At 44.1% G+C, this 22,254-nt stretch overlaps 1 protein-coding gene across 1 annotated transcript in view; it reads right to left on the minus strand.

The window, feature by feature from the left end:
* Positions 1-22,254, minus strand: part of LOC138757700 (trafficking kinesin-binding protein 1-like) — a 178,657-nt gene that overhangs the window by 21,550 nt on the left and 134,853 nt on the right. Inside the window, exons 16-22 of the mRNA XM_069925458.1 lie at positions 16,379-16,457; positions 12,447-12,577; positions 8,667-8,741; positions 7,048-7,185; positions 5,087-5,163; positions 2,938-3,177; positions 958-1,277 (exon numbers count right to left, since the gene is read on the minus strand). Coding sequence (XP_069781559.1) covers positions 958-1,277; positions 2,938-3,177; positions 5,087-5,163; positions 7,048-7,185; positions 8,667-8,741; positions 12,447-12,577; positions 16,379-16,457 — 1,060 coding nt within the window. The remainder of the gene's footprint in view (positions 1-957; positions 1,278-2,937; positions 3,178-5,086; positions 5,164-7,047; positions 7,186-8,666; positions 8,742-12,446; positions 12,578-16,378; positions 16,458-22,254) is intronic.

Raw genomic sequence — 22,254 nt, forward strand, 5'->3', positions numbered from 1 at the left:
CAGACATTCTATTCCGAGCTCTATCATGGGAGGAGATGACCAGGTGGCAGATGAAATGATTAAGGATGTTCTCAAAAGCCCGGGACCAGTCAAAGGGGAAGAAGAGATTGGGATGGCAGTGCTCATGGTTCCACGTGTTGGGAACACACCAAAGGGCTAATGAATTGGTAGAAGGAGTGCACCCCTTCAAACAATCCATCACCATCAAGCATTTCAGATCCCAGTTGTGAGAGATTCCATATCAGCCACTTCAGACTCCATGGAACTGGAGTGGCAGTAGGTCACCCTTGATCCTGAGGGATAGTTTGAGAAGGACATGATATGGTGTAACGGAAATGTTAAATTCAAGTCGCCACTGGAATGGTTCATTGTTTATCCAACTCATTGACCTCAATTGTGTATCTAGCTTTGACAAAGTAACAACAATGAAAACTTCAATGGAAGTTCACAACCAGAAAAAAAAGGGCAAAGGTAGAATGACCTGCTGTGTTTCTCTAGCACATCTATATATTGCAAATTAAGCAATGCTGTTTCTCCAATAAAACTAATGATAGCTTTTGAAATAAATCAAATTTGAAGTAAAATTAAATTGTAAAAGGAAAATGGACTGAGATGCAGCATATTCCTTCATACTTCATCCATTGAACACTGAACTTTCTTTGCCAAATTTTACAAAGTGAGTTGATGATCAAGAATAGGAAGGAACCCAGCCCAATCACAACTGGTTTGTTAATCAGCATGGTTCCAGGCAATTTCATTACCGTCACAATTTTAATTTACCCACCCAATAAATCACGAGTCACAGGAAATTTTAAGTTAAAGGACTTCAAACCAGCAGTGGGACTGGCTGCCTCGGAAGTAGAAGGAATGGTTGGTGCACTGGGCTCCCATATTTCCTACGGAACAGGAGGAACCAGAGAGAGTCTAAGATGGCGACATAAAGAGGCTTCACATCACCTTCTAAGGGCTTGACAATTTGTAGTTTCTCGGGCAGGTATGAGCGGCTGCAGAAGGATATTCCTGAGAAGCCGGAGAAGTCGGAGATTCCGGAGAGGCTGGTGCCCAGGGACATGATGCTCTCTGTTGGTGTCGCGGAGCTCCCGGACTGATCTCCCTTTTCGGCCAGCTCCAGCAGCTTCTTCTCACGCTCGTCCTCAAAGAACCTCCTCTCACAGAGGTAGTTCTCTCTGCGGAGGGACAGGCGACGGAGGGCAGCCTCCAAATCCCTGGAGCCCGGCACCCCTGGCTGGCCTAGCTTCTTGTGGCTGTCCTCGCCTCTGCAACAGAAGAGGGATGCAATGGCGCCAGAGTCAGAGCCCTGCGTTCAGACTGGCTACCCAAGCCCACTGCTGGGACTTGACCCTATTACAGGCCCTAACTCTCAGACCAAGTGCTGTAACAACCTCGAGCACTGTTTTAGAGATGATTAGTGGCTTGTCCTGATCAAACTTAACCCTCCACTGGCTTTTTGAAACAGAAATTATTTAGTCAGACGTGTGTGGGTGGAGGAACTTGTTTGACAGCAGCCAATCCCAGTCTGGCACCACATCTAAAGATGCCCTGGGCACCATTCCACGCCCCCACTATAGCTGACCTCCTGTCAGGAAGTGTCTGGAAGGTTTCCAGCAAGTCTGAAATGTCACCATTGAGTTTCACCCTCAGGAACAAACCTCTCGGTACAAAAGAACACAGAGAATTTTAATTTTGAGGGGGGCATCAGTAACGATCCCAAGTAACAGACTTCATAACACCATCCACGAACCAGCAGCTCTTGGCTCAAGAAGTTTCTTTCCATCAGTGATCAGGCTCTTGAACCTGCCCTTGTTAAACTGATGAGGGACTGCTCCATCAACACATAAGGACTGTCTGCACTGTTGCAAAAACACTTGCACAAGGATCACTGTGAATATTTATTATCTATCTTATGTATTTATTATCTCTTATTAATTTAATTCAATCAATTTATTATTATTCTCTTTCTTCACAACTACCTGTTGGGTTGCAGCAGGTTAGAATTTTGGTGCTAATGTGCAAGACACTATATTCATTGACTAACTGAAACACCCTTCGGTGAATTAAACCTGCCAACATCCTGCAACAGAGTAAATTTTTTAAAAAGTTTCTGGAACAAACAATAGAACATAGAAAATTACAGCCCTGGGCAGGCCCTTCAGCCATATGTTGTGCTGACCTAAGGAAACTTACTTGGACAACATCTAATAGCCTGAATACACCTGGAAGTGTCTGATCTCGGAACCTAAGCAGGCACAGGAGGGGAGAGCGCATAGGAATACCAGGTGCTGTAGGTTTCTGTGAGGGCGCTGGACAAAGTGGCGACTCTCTGATGCCTTAAGGTAGACAAAAGTATGTTACATTCTAAATGTAGTATTATGTGACAATAATGGCACCTTTACCTTACTCCATAACAATCTAACTTTTCCATATCTCACACCCACAACTCTCGATTTTTCTTCCATAATCAGTAAACCAGTTCTTTCGTCAAGATGGTGTGAGCAAAAATGATCACGTCAAGGCCAGAACTTAAGGGGTATCATATGACGATGTCACAGGAGTAAGTCATAGAGAAAAATATATTTGTTCTGCCTCATGGTTAATAATTTGGTGCATGGCTGCAGCAGGTGAGAATTTCACGGCCTCTGCACATTGTTCTTATGTATGTGCCAACAACATCTCATGCACATCACCCCACATTCCCATCTTCCCATCCCCTTGCCACCAATTACCCTCCAGTTCTCCCGCCACTCATGCAATGAATGACGCCAATTAACTTACCGACTTGCAGGAAACTGGAGCACCAGAGGGAAACCCACATGGTCGCAGGGGGAGCATACAAACTCCACACAAGGTGGGGACTGAACCTGATTTCTGGCACTGTCAGGCAGCATCTCTCCCAGTAGCACCAGCCTGCACTCTTACCCCAATTCAGATGACTCCATTTTCAGAATGACGCTTTGGGTCTTGTTGTCAATGACGATGTTAGTGATGTCTCCTCCGTAATAGCTGGACCGCGGTGTGCTGACACAGCTGGAGAAGGCAGAGTTCAACCCTGACGACTGATTTGACCCTGGGATGTTCATTGGCGAGGGACCCTGAGACCTTTGCTTCACCACCTGGTTCACTGTGCGCACGGTCTCAAACACTCGTTTCTGCTGGTGCCTGGGGAGGAATGGTGAAGAACCTCAATGATGTGCACACAGCTTGCTCTGTTCCAATGACAACAATATGAATGATGTGGCAGATGCCAGCTTCTCCCACTGCTTTCCACAATGGTGTGGGACTTGGCCCGACACCTACTACTGCGGAATCTGGACTGGAGAAGGGCCAACAGCTTCTCAACCGAATGGCTTTTTCCAAGAGCAACACACTGAGTGTTGGAGGAACTCAGCAATATAGGCAGCATCTGTGGAAGGTGATGGACAGTTGACATATGGGTTCGAAGCCCTTCGTCAGAATCTGGGTTCCTGCCTGAAACGTCGACAATATCCCTCCACAGGGGCAGCCTGACCAGCAGAGTTCCTCCAGCACTCTGTGAACTGTTCCAATTTCCCAGCATCTGCAGCCTCCTGTTTTCCTGGTAGTCCCCATATAAAATGCAACTTGTCAATTCCAGACGTTCTTACAGAAATGAACAGAAATTATTCAGCCACCTTGAGATGGATCCATAATTCAGTTTTGCTGGCCCACCTGACTACTATATTGCCAAACCATCTCCAACATGCACCGTGTTGCTGACCAGACGACTCCTACACTTCACAAGCTCCATAACCAATATCAAAGAGTACCGTCACTCAGAATTCACCACCAGTGGGTTCCCTCCCCACCCACACACTGGCCTGACATGTCAATAGATCACGTCTAAACCCTGGAACGGCCACCCCAATGGCATTGTTGAGCACATTCACCGAACGGACAGTAGCAGTTCAAGGAGGAAGCTGAGGGATGGATGCTGACTGCACCCACTACCTGGGAGGGATTAGGGACAGGTGCAGAATTCATCACCTTCTCAAGGGGGATTAAGGTGATTGCTGAATCCACCCTTTTCTCGGCGGGGGGGGGGGGGAATTAGGGATGGGTGCTGACAGCATCCCCTCTCGGGTGGGGGGGGGGGAATTAGGGATGGGTGCTGACTATACCCCATTATTTGGGGGATGAGAAACAGATGCTGAATCCATTCCCTTCTCGGGGGGCGGGGGAGGGGGTGGAATTACAGATGAGTGTTGACTGTATGCAAATTCTGTGAGTGAATGAAAAAGGTTTAATTTTGAACACTGGTAACGTAAGAATAGGATGACAAGGTTTGTATTAAGGTAGATAGAAAAGTCATCAAGAGCGGCCAGCGTGTGAGTGACCAATGTAGGACTGCGACTTTGAGGCTTTGGCTCGAGAAGCTTCGGCATGTAGAGGCTAAGGTGGTGGTGCAAGAGTTGAGGTAAGGACATGCCATTTGAGGAATGAGCATTCTGCAAGGAACCATTTCTGCTTTGTGGAGGAACAGTAAATTCTTAGTGTATTTAAAATACATTCCATTTAAAACCTTCAAAAGTGCTTCATTCTCGAAGAGACATAGCTTAATTTGGGTTGATCAAATGGAACTGAAAAAGTAGTATTGGAACCACGTTAGCAGTGGGTTTTACATGACCTCTGTACGCATTTCGACAGCACCAGTTCTGGTTCTAAGTGGACAACAGTTCTTCACTTCTGGATATTTGATCGTGCTCCTGTCAGCCAGTTCGCAGCTGGCTGATGTGGATTCAGCTGCAAGGACCCCAAGGTTGAGAATCCGACCTCTGACCAACCCTGTGCATGTGGCTCGACGTACATTTCTCCTTGGGCTTACCAGCTCCAGTGAAGGCCCTGGAACCTGCATTAAGTTCTCAGTAAATATTGTAATTCAACCTTCCCTCTTTTTATAAATGCTTTAAAAATCTTGCGTTAAGAAAACTGATCCCTCTCAACCCCACAAACAATTCCAACATATGGCATGAATGAAAATACATCAAACTTTCAAAACGACCATGTTTTGAAAATAATGCAGGCTTGTAGACTCAGCATAAACGGGACGTACTTCTGTTCCTGGGAGGGCGTTAAATCCATCCGGAGCTCCTTCCGCATTGACCCCTCGATTTCAGCTGCTAAAGAATCCTGGATGAAACAAAACAAACCATCCCATTAAAGCAAGGCCCAGTTACAAATGCCGCAGTTCCCTCGGGCATGCTTGGAGCCCTGGGCTAATGTCATCATAAACAGACGAAGAAAACTAGGCAGGAGTCAGGGTCATCTCTTTCCGCAGAGGGCTACTGTCCACCACCAAGGACTACCAGCCATGAATGGATGTGATTGTAAGTCATGGTGCAGGTTCTTGGAAATCTGACCCATGCATTTTAAGGCAATGATTGATCAGTACTTGTTACCAGTGGAGGTCCCCAGGGCAGAGTGCACAGTTACTGTCGCATTTATCAATGAGGAGATGCGATGACAAAAAGCTTGAGGCTTGCCACGTTGGTAAGATTTCAGACGCAGCATTTAGACAACGGGAAGATCTGGCTGGTCTGGTCAGTTGGGCAGAAAAATGATGAATGTGGTGTGGTGGGACCAAGGGACGTTGAAAGGCATGTCCCTGGATCCTTGAATGTAGCAGAACAAGGGGTAAAAACACTGATATTCTACATCTTTACCACATCAGCTGAAGTATTGTCTGTAAAGGCAGAAAGCATTTGGAGTACAGATATACCCCATTTTGTGAGTAATTGCTTTATGAAAATTTGCTTTATGAAAAAACCTGTGTTCGCTATCTGAAAGAAATTTGAATGGGTTTTCGCTTTTACGAAAAAGCAAATGGGTCTTCGCTTTATGCCATTTTGGCTTACGAAAAGTTTCATAGGAACTCTCTAGTTTCGTAAAGTACCTGTACTTGTGTGCAAATTTCTAACTACAGGAAACATATCAATAGTTTGAAAGAATACAGAGAAGATTTATTAGGATGTTGCCGGGAAAGATTAAACAGGTTAGGACTTTATTGTCTGAGCACAGAAAAATGAGGGGAGATTTGATAGAGGTGCACAAATTTATGATGGGTATAAGTAGAGTAAATGCAAGCAGTCTTTTTCCATAGAGGTTAGCCGAGTCAAGAACTGGAGGACATGGGTTAAGGTTGAAAGGTGAAATGTTAATCAGTGAACCGGTGCGGACTCGAAAGGCCAACATGGCCTGTTTCCGCTCCGTAAATGGTTATATGGTTTAAGGGAAACATCAGGTGGAATTTATTCACACAGAGAGTGGTGCCAGCTAAAGTGGTGAATGAATGTGGGCTCAACTTTGACATTTAAGAAAAATATGGACAGGTACATGGAGGGGCATGGAAAGATATGGACTGTTTGCAGGTCAATGGGACTAGGCAGAATAATAGTTTGGTACAGACTAGAAGGGCCACAGGGCCTGTTTCTAAGGAGGTTATGCTGGAATTGTATACAGCATTAATTCAGCTGCAGCTCAAGTACTGTGGACAGTTCCAGTCATCACATTGCAGAATAGTGATCATATTGCAGAGGGTGCAGCAGAGATTTACAAGGATGCGGATAGGAATGGAAAATTGTCATTATGGGGAATGATTGGATAGTCTAGGGTTGTATCAACAGATCAGGAGCCTGAGAAGAGACTTCAACTGAGCTGGAAGGACCCATTTCTCTTCGCTGAGCGGTCGAGCTGAAAGGGTGGACGTTTCAAAGTAATTGGCAGCAGGACTGGTGGGGAAATGAGGAAACCCTCTCCCCGCCGAAGAAAAGGTTGATGAGGGTGGGTGTGGAATGTGTATGTGAAGACCTGCGACCTACGCAGCCACAGATGCAGTGGTGGAAGAGGAGAATCAGGCACATTGGTGCAGTACATTATTATTCTGGAGAAACTCAGCAAGTTACGCAAGCTTCCAGAGGAAGTCAGAGGCAGTCGACATTTCAGGCCTGAGCTCTTCGTTAGGACCCCCTCAGTATGAAGGTGATGGGAAGGCAGAGGAACCCAGGCTTGTTTTACCAGAGGAAACAGGCCGAGAGAGTGGTATCGCCGTGGTGTGCTGTTTGGCATGCTTTTATTCCGCAGGTTCTTGATTTCCTCTTGTGCCTCATGGAGCATTTCCATGCACTCTGCATATTTATCCTCCAGCTCCCGCAACTGTAGACAGAAATATACACACAACTTAAACTACATTGTCACCAGAGGAAAACATTCAAACCAAGCATCACAACAACTCATCTTTGGCCTGTCACCTTTTTGGAGCACATTTTTGTTTACTCTGTGCAAAGGATGGTGGATGGACAAGATCGGCGGGCCCTTGAAACCTCCTCCGCAATTCAAGACCAAAGCCCAATAGTGCAGGCATGGCCAACCTTTTAATTTTAATTTAGACACACAGTACAGTAGCAGGCCATTTCTGCCCAGGAATACATATTGGGGGTGTGGGTCAATTGGGCAGCATGGACTTATGGGCTGAAATAGCCTGTTACCGTGCTGTATGTCTAAATTAAATTTTGAAAATTAAAAGGTTGGCCACCCCTGAAATAGAGTTTCACAGCATGGAAACAGGCCTGTCAGTCAACTTGCCCATGATGACCAAAATGTCCCACCCAATCAGCCCTACCCGCCTGTAAGCGGCCAATATCCCTCTAAACCAGTGGTTCTCAACCTTTTTATTTCCACTCCTCACATCCCACTTTAAGTAATCCCTATGCCATAGGTGATTAGTAAGGGTATATGGGTGGAAAGAAAAAGTTTAAAAACCAGTTTTAATCGTACTTCATTGAATCGTTATGTGCACGGTTTCATAACTCCAAAGGAAATGGGCCAATGACAATTTTCCTCAAGTAAAATATTTCAGTAAAAATTGGGTCTAGAGCAGTGGTTTTCAACCTTCCCTTCCCACCCACATACCACCTTAAATAAGTACCGATGGCATAGGGATTACTTAAAGTGGTACGTAAGTGGAAAGAAAAAGGTTGAGAGCTACTGCTCTAAACCCATCCTATCCTTGTATCTGTCCAATCTTTTCTTCAACATTGCAATAGTACCTGCCTCAACCACCCCCGCCGGCAGCCTGTTCCATACTCCCACCATCCTCTGTGCACAAAAAAATATCTCTCAGGTTCCTGTTAAATTTCTCCTGCCTCATCTCAAACCCATGTCCTTTGGTTACTGATTCCCCTACTCTGGGCAAAAGACTCTCTGTACTCACCTCTCTATGAGATCACCCCTCATCCTCCTGCATTCCAAGGAATAAAGCCCCAGCCTGCTCTACCTCTCCCAATAGCTCAGGCCCCCGAGTCCTGGCAACATCCTCGCAAATCTCTGTACATCTTCAGCTTGTACGGTGGCCAAAACTGAACAATACTCTGAATGTTGTCCTTCTCTCCCAGATTCCCAACTATACATTCACATCCACTGTACCTCTCGATATCCTCAATTGTAATTCTACTTTCCCAGATCCCATAGCCATAGCAGTGCTGCCAATATTCCAACCATTGCTTCATTCCAAAAACCAAGCCCCTCCCTGCTCCTTCCACATTCCTGAAACAGAGAATTTCAAAGAATCATAACGAGGTAAAGCCAGCTATCAACTTGGTCCCAAACAGTTGATCCACAGGTGGACTAGCACTTACCTCAGCTGTGAGCTGACGCTGGGCGTCTTTAGCTGCACTCAGATGTTGAGTAAGTTCTTCATTTTCCACACCATACTGCAGAGAAAAGACCAGCCATTCAACAACATCAACACCCGTTCTAGTTAAATTGCACCCCAGACGAAGATGGAAACTAATTTCCGAGCATTATTCCTATGAATTGTCGGATGGAAACAGATCAGAGATGAACAATGAACAAAGGATATGATGGGGAACCTCTGCCATGATGAATCTGGGTGAAGTGAGATAGACAGGTCGATCTCTCTGACCCTTCCAATCCAGGCTGAGTTGGTTCACTTAATCACCATGCTCATCAACCTTGTTCTTTTATTGCATCCATCAATTTCATACCATTTTAAGGAATGACAACAAATTCTGTGGTGTGCCTTCATGTATTTCCTTTGAAGTATTGCTGACTTTCTCCCTGCATTCCCATCAACTCCATCAATTGTCACACTCCCTCCTTGACACACTGGGGGCAACACTAAAGCAACAACCTGTACACTGTTAGTATGAGAGATGAAACCGGAATAAACTCGACTGGTGACTTTGTCATTGACCGTGTTTCTTGGAAGACAATTTAGGCAAGCTACAATTTACAGTATATTTACAAAAATTTAAAAACATTGAATGAGAACAGATTCAACGTGCAACTATCTTGTTTGATAGGGTGCCTTAATTTATTTTAGAGTACAACCCCTTCTGTCCCACAAGACTGTGAGGCCCTAGTATCCCAATTAACCTACAACCTCTGTACAGGGAGAATGTACATACTCCATACAGACACCTTTGCATTCGAACCCGGGTCGCTGGCATTGTAATAGCATTGCACTAACCACTATGCTAGCTGTGCCACTTCTCATAGGTAGAGGAAATTCATCCTGCTACAAGGAAAAATGACACTGTATCATCAGCTATCGCTACGAGTTCTCTGCATTTTATAGGGAACTAACATAACATTTCTCATCTTGCCTTTGTGCTGACAATTCCCATTATCCCAGCATCTCCTGTCAAAGATAGGGCTGATTGAAATGGAAAAACAGAAATGCTGGAGGAACTCAGCAGGTCTTGAGGAGGTGAAGATATAGAACCGACACTTCAGGCCTGAGCCCTTCTTCAGGGCCAGGGGAAATTATACCTTGAAGGGCTCAGGCCCAAAACGTCAGTTATACATCCTTACCTCTTCTGGACGCTGAGAGACCTGATGAGTTCCTCAAACATCTCTGTGTTTTTATTAATCATAGCATCTGCAAACTTGCCCTGATTGAAAATTATCTCAGAGAGGATCATGAGAACTTGGTTATATGACCAATGAAGTCTTGAAGCACGTAAATACCACAAAAGAGTGACTGGAGGTCTTGAAGTGCCCATGGGTGTATCCCAGGCCACTGTGAGAAGCTCGGGAAGAATCTGCAAGAGTCTGGCAGATATTCTTGTGGCATTGTGAGCCACGGGCAAGCTTCTGGAAGACTGGAGGGTGGCTACTGTTGTGCCATAGATGAAGGATGGGCCAGGCAATGACAGGCTGGTGAGTTGACTGTCAATGGTGGGGCACACAGCACTGAATGGTGGGCTGGTGAAAGATGGCACACATGAGGTCCGGGGAGGTGGCCGATGGTTGCACGATGGTTTCCCCTGCTGTCTGTAAGGAGTTTGTACAACATTTTCCCTGTGTCCTCGCAGGTTTCCTCCTACATTCCAAAGAAATAAGGGGGTTTGTCACATGGGTGTATTGGGTGGCATGGGCTCAAGATCAGAAGGGCCTGTTACAATGCTGGATCTTTCACTGAAATGACAAACTGGCTTGCTGAAAGGGGTGGTAATGGAGGTTGTTTTTCAGAACGGAACCCTGTTAAGGAGCAGACAATGTTTTATTTAAAATCCAGCGATTGCGGGGTCTGGGCCCAAGATGGTGGCACCTGTGTTCAGCAGCAGCCTCAAGGGGTTACAGACTCCAGGGGAACAGAGGACTGGTGCAGGGCACCAGAAGACAGGGATACCCCCCCCCCCCACCCCGTTTGAAAAAAAGAAGCAGGGGAAACGATCCTCAGGATAGTGACTTTGAACTGTGGTCAAAGGACTCACATTAGGCTATAGGCAGCTGGCGACTGACTGAAGAGATACTAGGTATCAAAACAGGATGAGAGAGAGTGCCAAGGATGCTGAAGGTTCCCAGATCATGATGGAGGCTTGAATTTGGATCTCGGGTAGCCGATAGTTTGAACCAGAATCTCTGTGGCTGCAGAGGCCATGGGAGTGCTGGAGGTGATCCTTCGACACTCAGTGACTCTGGGGGGAAATTATCTTTTGCTTCTCTTTCTCTGACTGTAAGCGGCACCTGACAATTTCTGCTGATGACGAATCTCTTTGCCATACGACTGACTAAAGCAAATTTTGCATCAAATTACACATGGAAATCAAGGAATCTTGAATCTGCGACCAGTGGGATGTGGCAGGAATTGGTGATGGGTTCACTGTTTGTTATCAACATTAATGACTTGGATGACAATGTTAGTGTGTTTATAGATGACCAAATTTTGGGACAGTGAAGAATATCTGAGATGATATCAGGATCCAGATCAACTGGGAAAGTGGGCTAAGGAATGGCGGGTGGAATTTCACTCGGACGAGTGTAAGATGTTGTATTTTGGGAACACAAAGCAGGGGAGGACTTGCACAGTAAATGGCAAGGCCCCGGTGAGTATTGTGGAACCAAGAAATGTCACGGCAAAAGTGATAACAGAGATGGACAGGGTGGTGACAACGGTGTTAGGTTCAGTGGTCAGCACACTTGATTACAGGAGTTCAAGATGTTGGGGAGACCCTATTTGGAATATATTTTTTGAATATTTTATTTTTGATTTTCAAAGACTCATACAAATCCAAACAAACAGTACAATCTCTTTCAACAACAGAATATAACATACAGAGTCTATTTTTCCCCTACCCTAATACCACAAAGAAAAGATTATATAAATCAAACAAAGACAAAAAACAAAATATCGGTAAAGTTCCTGTGCAATGCGCAGCAGTGCTGGAGAAACTCAGCAGGTCATGCACTGTCCATAGGAAGTAAATGGGAACCAACATTTTGGGCTGGGGCCTTCATCAGGGACAAGAAAAAGCAGGCAGCCATCTGAATAAAAAGGTGGGGGGATGGTGGAGGAGAGGGAGGGGTAGGTGGATGAGCATAGGCAAGAGGTCATCATATAGGAGGGTAGAAGAGAAAGAAGCTGAGAAGTGATAGGGAGGGGTTAGCTCTTAGAGAAGGGAAGGGGTGGAGACCTGGAAGAAAGGAGACAGAGGTAAAGTGAAGAGACTCGGGGGTGGGGGGGGGGGGGGGTTGGTGGGCAGATAATGAAAATTGGAGGTTGATGTTAACACTGTCTGGTTGGAGATTAACAAGACAGAATAAACTGCAACATAAAAACATGCTGGAGAAACTCAGCCAGTCACGCAGCATCCATAGAATCAGAATTTATTATCATGATCTAGTCATGGAATTCAGAGGAAGTAAAGGAAAACACTGCCTTCTACCTCCTATCTGTATCATCCTATTGGGCTGTGAACCTGTGCTTCTCCCCCAGCCCCTTCCTCTCCTCTCCCCCCACCCTTTTTATCCAGATCCCTGCCTGTTTTTGCTTAGACCTGACAAAGGGGTCAAGCCTGAAATGTTGGTGGCCTTTACCTCCCATGGATGCTGTGTGACCTAACAAGTTTCTCCAGCAAGTCTGTGTGTGAGATGTGAGGTCTGCCACTCACTGCCTTGGTCTTCCTCTGCAGGTCGACGATTTGAGAGAGCAGGTGGGTGATTTCTTCCTGCTGTCGTGCTGCATCCTCTGTCTTCTTTGCCAGCTCCTCAGCCAAGTTAACCAGCTGAACATTTGCATCTCCTGGAGAGATGGATGGGAAAGGAAGGGTTAATTGTGTGCGAAATCTGGTGGGAACAGTGAACCACGTGCCCCAGATGGGCACTCCAAGGTATTTGGGGAACTACCAACCTCCTGTCCTTTGCAACCACAGCAGTCAGCCCCCATCACAGCAGAAGACACCAGGTCACAGAAGAAGAGGGAAGGAAGAGTGTCATATTGCAACAGGAAGAAGGCCAACTACCATAGGGTAACAACGCTGGAGGAATTTGTGCACTTCATCCATCTATTGATTTCTTCTGTCATCAAAAACCTGTCGTTCTAATCCCATCCTACAGGAACCTAAGTGAAAGTGGGATGAACCCAGCAGTCAGAGTGGGGAGTCTCCATTTCCCTCTCCAGCTCCATGATAGTGATTGGGAAAGACTGGAGGTGTTGTGGATAGTGTTGAAGGTTGTCGTGCATTACAATGGGATATAGACAGGATGCAGAGTTGGGCAGATAGAGTTAAATCTGGCTAATTGTTAAGTAATGCATTTTGGAAGGTCGAACATGATGGCAGAGTATATGGCTAATGGCAGGGTTCCTACATGTATAGAGCAAAAGAGAGGTCTTGGGGTCCAGGCCCAAAGACACCCCGAGCTTGCCCTGCAAGACGATAGGGTGGTTAAGAAGGCGTATGGTGTGCTGGCCTTCATTCGCCAGGGGAGAGAGTTCAAGAACTGCGAGGTAATGTTGCAGCTCCGTAAAACTCTGGTTAGACCACACATAGTATTGTGTTCCGTTCTGGTCGCCTCATTGCGGGAAGGATAGAGAGGATGCAGAGGAGTTTTAGCAGGGTATGGCCTGGATTGGAGAACATGTTATATGAAGCAAGGTCAACAGAGCTAGGGGTTTTCTCTTTGGAGTGACAAAGGATGAGAAGTGATACTGGAGGTATATAATATTATGAAGGGCTTAGAGAAGGTGGACAGCCAGCACTTTTTCTCCTGGGGAGAAAATAGCAAATACCAGAGATAACAATCCTCTGGAGATTTTTCTTGTCTTGAGCGTTGGCACCTCCATACTGTACTGGACAGTGATGCAACCAGCCAGAATGCTCCCCACGGTACACCTGTAGACTCTTCAAGAGTCTTCGGTGATATACCAAATCTCCTCAAACACCTCACAAAGTATAGCCACTGGCGAGCCTTCTCCATGATTGCATCAACATGGAGGCTCCAGGACAGATGTCAACACTGAGGAATTTAAAGTGCTTGACCCTCTCCGCCACTGACCCCTCGATAAGGACTGGTTTGTGTTCTCCTGACTTCCTCCTGAAGTCTACAATCATCTCCTTGGTTTCGTTAATGTTGAGTGCAAGGTTATTATCGTGACACCATTCAACGAGCTGATCTATCTCACTTTTGTACACTTCCTCATTGCTGTTTCTTATTATGCTGACATCCATGGTCCCATTGGCAAATTTGTAGACGGTTCACAGTGTATAGTGAGTAGAGCCTGTGGGCCAAGCACACATCCTTGTTGATCATCAGAGAAGAGACATTTTTCCAATTCATACTGACTGGTCTTCCGATGAGTAAGTCAAGGATCCAGTTGCAGAGGCCCAGGGTTTGGAGCTTGTTGACCAGCACTGAGAGAATAAGGCTGAGCTGTGGTCGCTGAAGAGCCAGCAATATTGGATCTGCTGTGGAGCAATTGTGATGGCAGGCAAATTGCAGTGGACCCAGACCTTTACTTATTTACCATCAGGCTATTCTGCAGGACAACTCACCTGTCCTTTTCCATCTGGGTATTTTTAAATTTCTTCCTATATAAAAAAGTCTGCCTGTTTATTTTTTCTACCAAAGTGCATGACCGCACAATTTATGACATTGTATTTCATTTGCCTCTTCTCTGCACATTCTCCTCATCTGCCCATGTCCTTCTGCAGCCTCAGTGTTTCCTCAACACGATCTACTCCTCTACCTACCTTCATCACCTGCAAACAGGCCATAAAGCCATTCATTCCCATAATCCAAATCATTAAAATTCAAGATTCAATTTATTGTTATGTAATAAAGCCAGTGCAATATTATACAAAATTTGTTTTCATCTGCCGTGAGACAGACAAGATTCGCCATCGACAGAAATTGCCTGAAGTGCCTCTTAGTCAGAGAAAGGGAAGCAAAAGAGAATTCCTCCCAGAATCATCGAGTGTTTGTGGATTCTCCTCCAGTACTCCCTGTGGGAGTAGGTTCTACATTCCCACACCTCCTGAATTCTTAATGCATTTCTTGGTGATTGCTATCCTATGTTTTAAACCCTAGATATGGCCTCCCTTCCCAGGGGCTTGGGCCAGATGATAATTTAATTTTCTATTTGAAATTGATTCATTCAGCACTACTTCCTTTTTTGCATGGTATTTTGTTTACTGCAGCAGTTCACAACCTTTTTCTTTCCACTCACATACCACTAAGTAATCCCTATGCCATCGGTGCTCTGTGATTAGTAAGGGATTGCTTAAAGTGGTATGTGAGTGGGAAGGGAAGGTTGAGAGTCACTGCTCTAGACCCAGTTGTTACTGAAGCATTTTGCTTGAGAGAAATTGTCATAGGCCAATTTCCTTTGGAGTTATGAAATGGTGCACATAACGAGTCAATGAGGTACAATTAAAATAGTGGTTTTCAATCATTTTCTTTCCACCCACACACCACCTTATTAATCACAGAGCACCTATGGCATAGAGAATACTTAAAGTGGTTTGTGAGTGGAAAGAAAAACGTTGAGAACCACTGGTGTACTGTAATTTAAAGTAGTACATTGAGAACACGTGTCTAAAATTAAATTGTCTCCTTTCTACTCAGACATATATCCTCTCTTCAACATCTTGAAATAATCTAAAAAGAGCAGTTAATGTATTACTAACTTCTATTCAATGCCGAATTTTAACTTTTACGTTATTGATGGCCAGACATGCAATAACGGAAAGATCATGTGCACAATGGCTAAGGGATATTATGGCTCATTTAACTCGAGAAAAAAAATTAGATCTGCTGTCAAGGATACAAATGTTAAGTTCCAAAAGGCATGGGGCCCATTTATGGACTATTATCATAACCTGAAGATATAGAGTTGTTCTGGAATTTTGGTGCCGTAATGTCCCTCTCCAAGTTGGTGTCACTTGATTCATACGTGTCAACTTTCAACCTTGCTTTGAAGAAGGAAGGGGTTTTCAAATTATTATTTTGGGTTTTTTTTGTTATTAAATCTATTTTATTGTTATGACTGTGCTCTGCGTTCTATGCTCTGGATTTCCTTATTATGAGGATAATGTACAATGCTTTAATTTTTTTTTCTTGAATCTTATAGCGCATTGTATAATTGTACTGTTCAATTGTCTATATTTTAAAACATTAATAAAAATATTTTCAAAAGAAATTGATTCATCACCTTACTCATGTCATCACCCACAGACCTATCCCCGGCATACAGTGACGCAAAATGATCATTCAACGTTTCCTCTGACTCCTTGTCATCACTGAGGCATCGTCCAGTCTCGTTTTATCTGTGGCATTACTTAGTCTCCTCTCACCATTACCATGGCATCATCCAGTCTCTTCATCATTACCGGGATTTCACCCAGTCTCCACCCGCCATTACCGTTGTATCGCCCAGACTCTGTCCTCCATTACCGTGGTATCGCCAAGTCTCCACCTGCCATGTCCGTGGAATCACTCCAGCTCCCCCTGACTCTCCTCATCTCCCCCCATGTCTCTCCCCACCCCAGCTCTCCCCATGCTCAGTGAGGTGACCCAACAAGCATTTTCAGTATTCACAACATACTTAGCTCCTTCACACAGTCATTCACCAGCTGATGTTCCTTTTCTTCATACGAAATGGTCTCGGTCTGTAGGTGGGACGTCTGAGGAACCAGATTAAATGAGGCGTGTCACAAAGTTGATCACACTAGTACAAAAATCCAGTCACATAGGAAAACAACAGCCATTTGCCGTTACCAAGGGGTGAGGTTCACTGACATACTGAAAAAGCCGGGGGAGGGTGGGGGGGGTCTGAGCTCAGACACAGGTCATGGGCAGGCAATGGGATAGGGTCACGGAGGAGGCCCTGGGCTGTTGGAGAGCCATGGAGGGAGTGGGTGGTGTTCAGGGGGAGACCAGTAGATCACAAGGATAACGAAGCAGGTGAGGGAATGGGCAACAGGACTGGGGGAGGGATAATTGAGGTGTCAGGGGCAGTTATAAAAGGTATTGGAAGTAGGGTAGCTGAGGGATTAGGAAGAATGGATTTTATCCTTGTGCACACATATGTGGTCAAAGGGTGCATGTGCGCATTGCCTATGTTTGCAAGAGAATATGATTGTGTGCTTGTGTACATATGTGTGTTTGTGTGTATGTAAGTATGGCTGTGTATGTATTCACTTGTGTGTGGGTGTTAGAACGTGTATGTGTGGGTGCATGTTTGAATGTATGTGTGCATGTGAGCATGTATGTATGTGTGCGTGGAGGTGGGTGAATGTATATGTGTGTGTTTATGTGCCTGTGCATATGTGTGATTTTGAGTGCAGGGTGTATACGTGCAGGGGTGTTTTCAGCTGTACCTACTGTCCCCTCCCACTGGGCCATGATAAAGAGCCAAGCCAAGCTCGACCCCTGCTGCTGAACACTGGCGTGGAGAGTGCTCATGTCATCTCCCCAGGGGGCTGCCTGAGGTAAGACCAGATGCAGGCTCCGCGAACAACTCCCCATCACCTGAGTCAGACCCTTCCTGTCCATGACATTGGGAACTCTTGCTCCTTCCATTCACACCTCTTCGAGACCGTGGTTCCTCACTCTGCCCATTCCCACCTGTCGTTGGTTTGGAACATCTCTTCTTCCAACTGTTAAACTCTCCCGTTCTCCCCCTCCAGACTCTGTTCACCCTGGCTCTCCTCCCCTCCCCAACAATTGTCCTCTCCAATTACTTTCCTCCCTCCCACAACTCCCTTTTCTCCAGACTTTCCTCCCCCATTTCCCTATCCCCACCTTCTCCCCTCCCCCCACACCCCCATCCACTCCCACCCCTCCCCTATTATAGGGGAGTTGACATGATGCGCTGGCCTTCATTAGTTGGAGGATTGAGTTTAAGAGCTGCGAGGTCATCTATAAAATTCTGGTTGCACCACTCTTCGGAGTATTGTGTACCGTTCCAGTCTCCTCATTACAGGAAGGATGTAGTTGCTTTGGAGAGGGTGCAGAGGAGATTTACCAGGATGTTGCCTGGATTGGAACATGTGCATTATGAGGCAAGGTTGATAGAGCCGGAGCTTATTTTAGGGGCAAATACAATTTTTCCTCTATTTGTCTGTCTCCATATTTTTAAATTTGCCATCAAACAATTCACATGTAATTAAAGTGCACATTTCAGATTTTATACAAGGTTATTTGTACACATTTTGATTTGATCATGTAGAAATTACAGCACTTTTTCTACATACTCCCCTCATTTCAGGGCACCATAATATTTGGTACACAGCTAGTCATGTTTAGTACTTTGTTGCAGATCCCTTGCATGCAATAACTGCTTGAAGTCATAGACATGACCAGATGCTGAGCATCTTCTTCCTGGTGATGTTCTGCCAGACCTCTACTGCAGCCATCTTCAGCCTCCTGCTTGTTTCAGGGGCATGTCCCCTTAAGTTTTCTCTTCAGCACATGGAAGACATTCTCTTTTCTTTTAAAACTTTATTTAAGATTTTCAAATTACAAAAATAATACATAAAAATAATAATAAAATAAACTGAAACAGTATAAATCCACCCCCCCTCCCTCCCACCCTCAGCAAATCCCACAAGGGGAGCAAAAAAAACCATATATCAATTAATTACATACATAAACTGTGTAATATCTTGAGATATTTTTAAACCCATACATTCCAAATAAGGTGACCACATCTGAACAAAAATAAAATTATCATGCAAATTATGTTATTTTCTCCATGTAAATACAAGACCTCAATTCATTGTGCCAACGAGTTATATTTACTTCTACATTATCTTTCCAAATAATCACAATACATTTCCGTGCTACTGCCAGTGCTAAATGAACAAAAGTTATCTGAAACTTGTCCAACCCTAAACCAGTCAACGATACAGTGTAACCCAGCAAAATATTTTGGGGTCTAATGGTAATTTAATCTTAAATAATTTTTCAAAAATTACCCTAATTTTTTCCCAAAATGGTTGAACTTTGTCACAAAACCAAACTGCATGTAAAAATGTTCCAGTAAGTAATCTACATCTAAAACATAAATCCGAATTACTAAATCTATATTTTTTCAATTTCTCAGGGGTCAAATACAACTGATGTAAAAAATTATAATTAACCAAACTATATCTTACTTAAGTAATTTAGTCACCCCATCTTGGCACATAACTTCCCAATCCTCCTGAGGTATATCATAAGATAAATCACCTTCCCATTTATTTCTAGATTTATTTAAATTTGGTTTATCCATACTATCTTGTAACAAAGCATACATATCAGAAATAAAGCCCTTTTTTGATGTCTGCAAAATCAAAAACTCAAACTTTGTTAGTTCAGGTAATTTCATTTCTCTTCCATAATTATCCCTTACCAAAGATGGAACTTGATAATAAACAAATAAAGAATTAAATGGTATTCCAAATTTTTCTCTAAATCAGTTAAAAGAAAGAAACTGTCCTTCTTCAAAACATCCTCAATCACCTTTACACCCTCAGAATCCCATACCCTTAAATACCTATTATTCATTGAAAAAGGAATAACCCTATTTTGATATAATACCGCTCGAACCTATAACAAAATTCCTTTTAGTCCAAATCCCTAATAAATGTTTTAAAACAGGCATATTATATCCCTGTAATAAACAAGAATTCCACTTAAATATAAACTGAATGGAAGGCATTCTTGATTGGATTTAGATCAGGCAAATTGACTTGGCCATTATAGAATTTTCCAGTTTTTAGCTTTGAAAAACTCCTTTGTTGCATTTGCAGTATTTTTGGGATCATTGTCTTGCTGCAGGATGAAGTGCCATACAATGAGTTTGGAAGCATTTGCTTGAGCAGAGAAGATCTTTTTATACACCTCGGAATCCATTTTGCTACTGCCATTAGCAGTTATGTCATCAATGAAGCTAAGTGCACCAGTACCCGTGGCACCCATACATGCCCAGGCCATAACATCCCCAGCACCATGTTTCACAGATGAGGTGGCATGCTTTGAATCTTGGGCAGTTTCTTTATGCCTCCACACATTCCTCTTGCCATCATTGATACAGGGTACTCTTGGTCTCATCTGTCTATAAGACCTTTTTCCAGAATTCTGCAGGCTCTTTTAAATACTTCTTGGCAAACTGTAATCTGGCCATCCTGTTTCTGTGGCTAACTTGTAGTTTACATCTTGTAATGCAAGCTCTGTATTTTTGTACCTGAAGTCTTCTGTAAACATTAGTCATTGACATATCCTCACCTGCCTCCTGAAGAGAGTTTCTGATCTGCCGGACAGGCATTTGGGGATTTTTCTTCATGAGGATTAGAATTCTTCTGTCATCAGTAGTGGAGGTCTTCCTTGGCCTACCAGTCCCTTTGCAATTACTGAGCTCACCAAGTGCGCTCTTTCTTCTTAATGATGTTCCAAACAGTTGATTTTAGTAATTGTAAGGTTTGAGTGATGTCTCTTATTGTTATATTCTTGTTTTTCAGCCTCATAATGACTGTTGTGTGGATTGTGGAGGGTCAAGTGACTGGCTGAAATCTAGTCAGAGATCACTTCACCTCAAGGGTTAGATCTGGTGATCTGTGAGGCATGATTGGCCCTTGCAGCTGATGTGTGATTGGTCTTCCAGGTGCTAATCATGGTCAGATCTGCCCACAGGTGAGGCTGACGTGCAATTGGTCCTCACGGGTCACACAGACAGGCCCCCCCCATTGAAAAAACAGCACCTGGAGTTTCTCTCACTCTCTCTGTTCTTCCTGCTGCATGGAAACCATCACTGAACTCCAGGCTGCAAGCCACAGGCAGCTCCAGAAGGCCGAATGCAATGGGCCCATCCCGGATCTCGAGCTGTGGGCAATGCTAGAGGCCAGATTCATTTGATATACTTGCTAGTTGTAATTAATTTACTGTTTATTGTTTCACTGTGACTTCTAGATAAAGAGCAAGAGGTGGTGGGTATTGTGTGTTTAGCCCTTGCATTCCCAATCAGGAGGTGAGGATGTTTAGCAATGATTTATTTGCACCCAATGTGCAGTTACTTGTATGTTATTGCTGTGTATATTAGTCTGTGTGAGTGTGTGACCTTCTTTTGAATTCCCCTGTGCATAAATAAAGACATTGTTTGTGAATAACACAAGTCCAGCCTTGATTTTCTTTGAACCCATCAAACCTATTCTGAACACGGTTCCTTCTTTGACTTTCATTGGCACAACTCTGGTCCTCATGTTGAAAACTGGAACTACAGACTCCAAAGGTGATCAAAAGCATAGAAGCAAGCCTAAATCTCTCATACCTGCACCAATGAAGCAATTAAACATACCTGAGTACTCCCATACATCTGTGAAGCCAAATGTCCCAAACATTATGGTGCCCTGAAATGGGGGAACTATATATAAAAAGTCCTGTAATTTCTACATGGTCAAACCAAAATGTATACAAATAACCTTGTATAAAATCTGGAATGTGCACTTTAATTACCTATGAATCAATGGATGACAAATTTAAAATGGTGGAGTTATGGGGCAAATAAAGAAAAAAAATGTCTTTGTCCCAAACAATTTGGACAGGATTCCATAAATAAGAAGAGATTTGATGGGATTGACAACCAGCATCTTTTTTTTCTGGGGAGACAACTGTGAATACCAGAGGACATCTGTCTGAGTTAAGAGTTGGAAAGTTTAGGAGAGAAGTCAGCGGTAAGTTTTTTTACCCAGAATGGTGGGTGCCTGGAATTCATTGCCAGGGGTGGTTCCATAGGGTCATTCACAAGGCTCTGAGATAGGCACATGGATGTAAGAAAAATAAGAGGGTAAGTGGTAAGAAAGATTAGATTGATATGGAATAGGTTTATTCATGTCAGCACAACATCTGAAGGGCCTGCACTATGCTGGAATTTATTTAAAAAGGAAATTATAGGCCTGTTAGCTTACATCAGAGATTGGGAAGTTGTTGGAGTTGATTGTCAAGGGGGAGGTTACGGAATACCTGGAGAAGCATGATAAAATAGGCCAAAGTCAGCATGGTTTCCTTTAGGATAAATCTTGCCTGATAAACCTACTACAGTTTTTTGAGGAAACCACAAGCAGACTAGACCAGTGGTTCTCAACCTTTTTCTTTCCACTCACATACCACTTTAAGCCATCCCTATGCAAATAGATGCTCTGTGATTTGTAAGGGATGGCTTAAGGTGGTTTGTGAGTGGAAAGAAAAAAGGTTGAGAACCACTGAGCTGGACAAAGGCATGGAGTGGATGTTGAATATTTGGATTTTCAAAAGGCCTTTGACAAGGTGCCACACATAATGCTGTTTCACAAAATGAGAGCCCATGGAATTACGGGAAAGATACCAGCATAGGTAGAGCATTGGCTGATCATCAGGAAAGAGAGTGGGAATAAAGGGATTTTATTCCGTCTGGTTGGCCAGGGGTTAGTATTGGTGATTTCTTTTTCAAAGGGTACTGCATGT

The sequence above is a fragment of the Narcine bancroftii genome, chromosome 1 (assembly GCF_036971445.1).
Source record: "Narcine bancroftii isolate sNarBan1 chromosome 1, sNarBan1.hap1, whole genome shotgun sequence".
NCBI lineage: Eukaryota > Metazoa > Chordata > Chondrichthyes > Torpediniformes > Narcinidae > Narcine > Narcine bancroftii.